We start from the raw sequence: 7,420 nt of genomic DNA, 5'->3' as shown, positions 1-7,420 counted from the left end.
GCTAAAATACATTCATATGAATAATATTACTGATTTTTTTTTAAATTGTTATTACTATCAAAGAAGGAAAGAAGAAAAGAAGAAAATTGAAAAAGGAAACATAGTTCACACTTATACATCATTTTACACACACACACACACACACACATATTGTTGGAATCATTCTTATCACTGAATATGAGTAATATTCAGATCTGTTAACGATAAGGTAGACTTGGACTCGGAAAAGAAGTCAAACCGTGTTGTTTAGTTTGCCTTTGTTTAAATATTTGTTTTGCAAAATCAACATGTCCACAAGTTCCATAGTTTTTGTACACTGTCAAATAATGACAACTTTAGGAAAAGAACGATGATAACAAGCAATACAAAGTTGTCCCCCCCCCCCCCCCCCCCCCCCCCCCCACCATGAAAATTCACCTTGTTACTTGAACGAAGAACGACAACTTTGGAAAATACCAGGCCACATACAGTTGTTTCCCCGTGTTACAAAACTCCCAGCGATTTCGTCATCAATTTATGCGTACGCATGCTCATAGACTGCACTTCCGTCAGGAGCCCACGTGAAGCAGACGGCACAAGGTTATCTGTGCAACAAAATTCGTTGACGACTTCGACAAATCGCCGGTGGCATGTCTTGGTTATTTGGCGTCGGGAATAAGGGGCAGGGGGACCCCCCACAGTTTCCCGTACCCCCTTCTTCAGTTGGACCGGGTGGAGACGCAGGAGGGGAAGATGGAAAAGGAGGAAAAGGCGGAGGGTTTTTCGGGGGATCGGGAAAGCAAATGGACGCTTACCGGTTCGACTCTGCAGCTTTGGAAAGAGCTGCGAAAGCTGCAAAAGAACTGGAACAGTCGAGTAAGTGAAATACATGGTGTGATTTTGTGTTGTTTGAGAGAACAAACTATGGAGCAGATTTATATCATTACATACTTTGGATTTTGTAGCTCTGTGAAGATGAGGTGCAGAGGTCACTCAGTCGCCGTCTCTTAGGTTCACGAGGTCAAGTGAGGTGATTCAAGACTGGGTTGTGATTGCAGCATACATTTTACAGCGCTCTGTCTCTTTTTCTCTGTCATCTTCTGTCATGTCTCTGTCTCTTTCTGAGCCCCCCCTCCCCTTTCCCTCTCTCTCTCTCTTCTCTCTCTCTCTGTCTAGCAATGCCTCTTTCTCAGTGTGTTTTAATTTTTCACACACACACACACACACACACACACACACACACACACACACACACAAATACACACACACACACACACACACACATATATATATATATATATATATATATCTCACATCAGATGTTTGAATGTGTGTCTGATTCTGTGCATGCATGTACATGCTCTGTGTGTGTGTGTGTGTGTGTGTGTGTGTGTGTTTTCACTGTGTCTGTGTGCATTATCAATATCATATGTATGTAAGCATGTCATTGTTTGTATGTGTTCATCTCAGTGTCCAGTGTGTGTTTGTGTGTGTGTGTGTGTGTGTGCATGAATCAGTCGTCAATGTATTAATGCCATTGAATTGATGATTGATGAACATTGTTTGATCTTTGCTTTGCAGAATATGCACAAGATGCACTGTCTTTAACTAAACAGCAGGAGCTGACCAAACAGTTGGAAGTGCAGAAACAAATGAAGGTATTCTTTATTGGGATTCTAATTTCTTTTACTTAAAAAGCTCAGTGGGACACCATTTGTGTCGAACTGAATCACTGTACATGTATACAAATTGAAATTTTGTGGGAATTTGTATAGCATCAGCACAATAAAGTAACTGTAACAGCACCAACATAAGTTGCTTATGGTCTTGTTTTGGGGTTTGTACTGTGCTGTTTTGTATTGTAATCTGTTGTATTATTCACAAATACTGTACAGTATGCTGTAGTGTATTGTGTACTGTAACTGTGTGTCATTGTTGAGTGTTTTTTCTTTTTATTTTATTTGATTATGTAAATGATGTGTGTGTGTGTGTCTCTGTCTTTGTTCTCCCCACAGGATGCTGAGGGTCATGGAAATTCAAATCGCTGTTTTGACAAAAAGATTTTGAACATTTTTGGTGACTATTTTTGCACGTTTACAAGATATTCTTGCTTTTATGATTATACCCACTATTTGTTTTAGTCTTCTGTGTTTGCTTTGAGCGTCTTACTTGTCACATTTATGCCATCAAGTATTTGAACAGATCCATTTGTAAACTCTGCCGAAAAGTTGTCCAAACACAGGCAGTGCAAACTCAGAGAAGCCAGTCATGGTGGTGGGCTGCCCATGATGTCATATGACCTACTTCTCTGCAAGGGACTGAAGGCCCCCATGAAAGTTGGCCTGCAAACCCTCCCTTTTTTTTCTTTTTTTTTTCCCTTGATTTTCATTATTATAATGATCTTGACAGGCGCAATAGCCAAGTGGTTAAAGCATTGGACTTTCAATCTGAGGGTCCCAGGTTTGAATCTTGGTAATGATGCCTGGTGGGTATAGGGTGGAGATTTTTCTCATCTCCCAGGTCAACATATGCGCAGACCTGCTGGTGCCTGAACCACCTTCGTGTGTATACTCAAGCGGATCAAATACACATGTTAAAGATCCTGTAATCCATGTCAGTTTTCGGTGGGTTATGGAAACAAGAACATATCCAGTATGCATACCCCCGAAAACGGAGTGTGGCTGCCTGCGGGGTAAAAACAGTCATCATGTAAAAGCACACTCATGTACGATATTAGTGAACGTGGGAGTTGCAGCCCATAAATGACGAAGAAGAAGAATTACCATCTCCATCACCTGTTTGTGTGTGTGAACAGGAGTATGAGACGCAGCTGGAGCAGATGAAGGTGGACCAGGTGAGGGTGGCCCAGGAGGAGCGGCGGAAGACGCTGACGGAGGAGACTAAGCAGCAGAACCAGCGGGCCCAGTACCAGGACCAGCTGGCCCGCAAGCGCTACGATGACCAGCTGGCGCAGCAGGTTCGGTTCTACCTTATTGACCACTTTTTTTTTGTGTGTGTGGTTTTTTGTTGTTGTTGTTGTTTTGTTTTTCTCAAGGCCTGACTAGGCGTGTTGGGTTACGCAGCTGGTCAGGCATCTGCTTGGCAGATGTGGTTTAGCATATATGGATTTGACCGAATGCAGTGACGCCTCCTTGAGCTGCTGATACTGATACTGATACTGCCAACTGTAACAATTTCACTGTACACTGAGTTCATTTTCGACTACGTAGCATGGCCACATGCTTTCCCATTGTAACTTTACCCAGACGCTCTAGACCTATCAATCACGAGGCCAGGGCAGTCACTACTAACCCTGGTCTCATGTGATGATACTCAGCTAATCGCGTGCATGTTTACATTGAAACAGCATGGAGTGGACCAATTAGCTTAATCGTTCACCCGAATAAGAGAGAACATGGCTAAATCAGTTGCGTCTCAGTCAAACAGCATCTGTGCCCAGTGGATTAAGCTGTGGAGTGCAAGGAAGGAACAAGTGGCTCAAAACGGAGAGAACAAAGTCCAGGGAAGTGACACAGTGCCACAGATGTGTCAGCTGTAAAGAAGCAGCGGCAGGAACAGAAGTTTCACCAAACGTACACTGAAAAATATCTGTTCATCGTGCCCGCCATTTTGGGCAGCTGGTATGCTCGTTGTACTTTGTGTAGGTTTACTGATGTGGTTCGGAGTCTTGAGTGTTCCTACCAAATTTCCTTATTGTTCCAACAAACACTTGACAGGGTTTGGTATCTCTGCTCTTGATGTTTTTTTTTTGTTTTTTTTTTTTTTTTTTTGTTGCTGCCCCATCATCTGCACCGTTTCGGTGGCATTACTCCCACGCTACTCATTTGGAGTGAGTCCCACATCCCATACACGGCCACATCTGGGTTTGTCTGTTGCAGTCCCAGCGCCAGCTGTCCATAGGGAACCATTAATTTTGTTTTCTTTTTGTTCTACCTTTAACACTTTTATTTTGTTGTTGTTTTTGTTCGCTGTTGACATTTTGGTCTTTTTATTAATATTGTTGATGTTTTAGATTTATGTTATTGCTTGTGTTCTGCTGTTTGTTTTATCTTTTTATTATTAATTACTTTCTTTTGTTGTTTTTATCACACTTTTGATATTTTTTTCATGTTTTATTTTTCATATTTTTCTCACTGCACTATGGCTGAATCTGTTAGGTATTGGATTTATTTATTATTAAGACTTCTTGCTATAGCGCATTTCTGATCCAGTGGTCAGGTTTTCATCCCCCAGTTTAGACCTGGTGTGTCCTTGAGAAAGGCACTTTACTTTGATTTTTCTCACTCCACCCAGGAATGAATGGGTACATGTACCAGAATTCGGTTGGGGAAGGTAAAATGACGCAAGGAGAGGATTGGGCTCCACCAGAAAGTTCCTGTGAATTCACTGCTCCCCAGTGGTCATAAAAGGCTATGCAGTATGGGACCTTTAACGTTTGTTTAGTTTAACCATTCATTAAAATTTGCTTCACAATATCTTCTTTGATTAAATAAATGTTGACAAGTAAAGAAAACCACATGTCATTCAGACTGAAAATTTATAAATTACAAAATACATGATTGCATTGTGTAAACACAAGATCTCCATCTGCAGGCACGCATGAATGAAGACAACATACGCAAACAGGAGGAGTCAGTGAAAAAACAGGAAGCCCTTCGACGAGGTAAGTTAGTTCGTTTCTGACAGGGGTGGTGAGGGAGAATGGGATGAGGGTTTGCTCCTCATGAATAACTGTAGTAGATACATAAACTTTCCTATTGGTGTGTGTTGCAAAAATCATAAACTAAAAATAGAGACCTGTAGGTAAAATCCTGCTATGATGAGCACAGATTTATTGATCGTTGGGCACTTGGTATCTCTGCAGAACTTCACAGAAAAATCCTTCATGGGGCACTGAAGAGGTTATGAAAATAAAAGAGAATACATGGAAAAATGTCCAGTATGAAAAGTGTAGTGCTGAATATTTATGTCTTTAAAATTACAGTGTTGAAAGTGAATGTGTGCAAGGTTTTTTTTGCTCGTCTCATACATGCAAACATCATGTTTAATGTTTTAGTGTTTAGTAATATTATCATCTTAGATGAACAGACAATAAATAAATAAACGAAACGTGTTTAGTGATTGTACTTTGTTTTTGTTTTTATGTGGTTTTTATTTGGTTGGTTGTTTTGTGATATGATATTGCATTATTTAGGCTTTTTCATGTGATATGTATGATGAGTGTGGTGATTGTGTGTGTGTGTGTGTGAATAAATTTTGTGCTTGAGTGATTGGTTGGCTGACTGTAAGTGTAAAGGGCTATGCATGTAAGTTTTTCATTTTTTCATTTTAGTGTTTAAATGCATGTTTTAAACGTCAGTATTTACATTGTACAGCACAGTTGAGCATGTTTAACATGGAGAGACGCTTTATGAATTAAATTATTATTCGTAGTAGTTTTAAAGAAAAGGAATTTATGATGATTATTTTCCCTTCCCCCTGCCCCAGCGACCATCGAACACGAGGCAGAGCTGCGCCACAAGAACGAGATGCAGCGCCTGGAGGCGGAGCTGAGGGGCAAGGCCAAGGTGGACCGCGAGAACCAGGACATCATCCGCGAACAGATCAAACTGAAGGCCGCCGAGAACAGGCAGACTGTGCTGGAGTCCATCAAGTCAGTGTTACAACCATTATAACCGTTTTGTAAATCTGACTGTGCACTTGCAATTTGCAAAGCCAGTGAACTTGAACTAAAGTATTTTGAAGGATGGAATGGTTATAATTGTAAGCCATGATAAGCTTGAGCCGGTCCCTTTACTGGTGGTGGGGGTGGTGGTTTTCTTTGGGGGAAAAAAGGAGAGAGTTAAGTTGAACAAACATTTCTTTTTCTTCAGCATTTCAAATTTTTTGCCTCTCCTGTTGCTGACCAACAGCATAATCCAATACACTAGTCTGGCCTTGAGTGCATGCATACACATTTGTGTATCACCATGGATTTTTTCAGCACAATTTTGCCAGAGGACAATCCTTTTTTTTGTCGTTGCCTTGGGTTCTTTCTCAGTGTGCCAAATGTGTGCTGCACAAGAGACTTTGGTTTATCAGCTTATTCCAAATGACTAGATGCTCCATTTGATTTTCCAGTTAAACGTGGGCTTGGATTCAAACCCAGATCCTCAAGGTCATTGTATTGGCATATATGTTAACCATTCTTCACCTTCCTCCTGCAACTCCTAATTGATGACCAGAAAGTCATAATAGAGTTAACGCATTCAACCCTGGGGAGTTTGCAGCCTTAGGTTTTCCTGCCATTCTGATGGGAAACAATCACAGAAACTATACTGTTTTAAGTGTTTTTCCTCCAAATTATGTGTGGACACAGCTGGAAATACTGTACAAGTTAGTTCCCTCTTTTTGTAGTACGTGCATGTGCAGAGATACCAACTGTTATGATTTTGCTGTATTTTTTACACTTGGTCGCAGTTTGTTCTGATGTTACGCCAACATTCAAATTGTTCCAACAAATTCATTTTTGACTACATGGCATGGTCACATACTTTCCTGTCATGACATTACCCAGAATGCATCAAGTCATTGACTGACACTTGCTACAGTATACCTCTCTCAGGTGATCTCCTGAGGAAGTATAAACAGAGCACCAGTAAGAGACTGGACAGTGGAAAACAGACCTAATGTAACAATTACAAACAGGCTCCTGTAGCAATTACACCATGTTGCAGGTAGGTCCAAGTATTTGTATGCCTTGTAGATAAAGTTTCTTTTTTGCTGATGTGGCTCGAAGTCTGAATGTTCGTGCCAAATTCAAAATGTTCCTTCCAAATTTCCTGATTGTTCCTACAAACACTTGACAGGGGCTGGTATCTCTGCATATGTGGGAACGTGAAAACAGTTTGAATGAAACGAATATTGTTGCCAAAGCAATGCTCAAGTGCAGGGCTCAGTGGGTTAATGGCGACTTGAAGTTGTGTACCTTGTGAATGGAGAGAGTTTGCACTCTTTACTTTTTTTCTTTTTTTTATAATTATTATTTATTTATTTATTTGTGTAAGCTTATCTATTATTTATTCACCTTTTTTTCTTTTTCTTTTTTTTCCCCTCAAGGCCTGACTAAGCGTGTTGGGTTACGCTGCTGGTCAGGCATCTGCTTGGCAGATGTGGTGTAGAGAATATGGATTTGTCCGAACGCAGTGACGCTTCCTTGAGCTACTGAAACTAAAACTGTTAATGGTGAGTGATGTGTGTTTTCAGAACAGCTGGGTCAGTACTGGGTACTGGGTTCCAAGCCTTCATCTCTGACTGGGATAAAGTCACTGCCACTGTGGGTGCTTTTCTTCTTCCTCTTTCTCTCTCTCTCTCTCTCTGTCTCTCTGTGTCTGTCTGTCTCTCTTAGTGTTGAGTAACTTAGTTACAGGGTGTACACATC

General features: G+C 40.9%; 1 protein-coding gene across 1 annotated transcript in view; it reads left to right on the top strand.

The window, feature by feature from the left end:
- The first annotated feature begins 496 nt into the window (after positions 1–496).
- LOC143302091 (ATPase family AAA domain-containing protein 3-like) overlaps positions 497–7,420 on the top strand; it is a 21,409-nt gene continuing 14,485 nt past the window's right edge. The window contains exons 1-6 of the mRNA XM_076616609.1: positions 497–855; positions 1,561–1,637; positions 2,795–2,956; positions 4,594–4,663; positions 5,488–5,653; positions 7,246–7,315. Of these exons, the coding sequence (XP_076472724.1) occupies positions 630–855; positions 1,561–1,637; positions 2,795–2,956; positions 4,594–4,663; positions 5,488–5,653; positions 7,246–7,315 (771 nt within the window). The 5' untranslated portion in view covers positions 497–629. The remainder of the gene's footprint in view (positions 856–1,560; positions 1,638–2,794; positions 2,957–4,593; positions 4,664–5,487; positions 5,654–7,245; positions 7,316–7,420) is intronic.

Source organism: Babylonia areolata, chromosome 28 (genome assembly GCF_041734735.1).
Source record: "Babylonia areolata isolate BAREFJ2019XMU chromosome 28, ASM4173473v1, whole genome shotgun sequence".
NCBI classification, from domain to species: domain Eukaryota; kingdom Metazoa; phylum Mollusca; class Gastropoda; order Neogastropoda; family Buccinidae; genus Babylonia; species Babylonia areolata.
The sequence above is the reverse complement of the archived record's forward strand: the minus strand, read 5'-3'. Positions and strand labels throughout refer to the sequence as shown.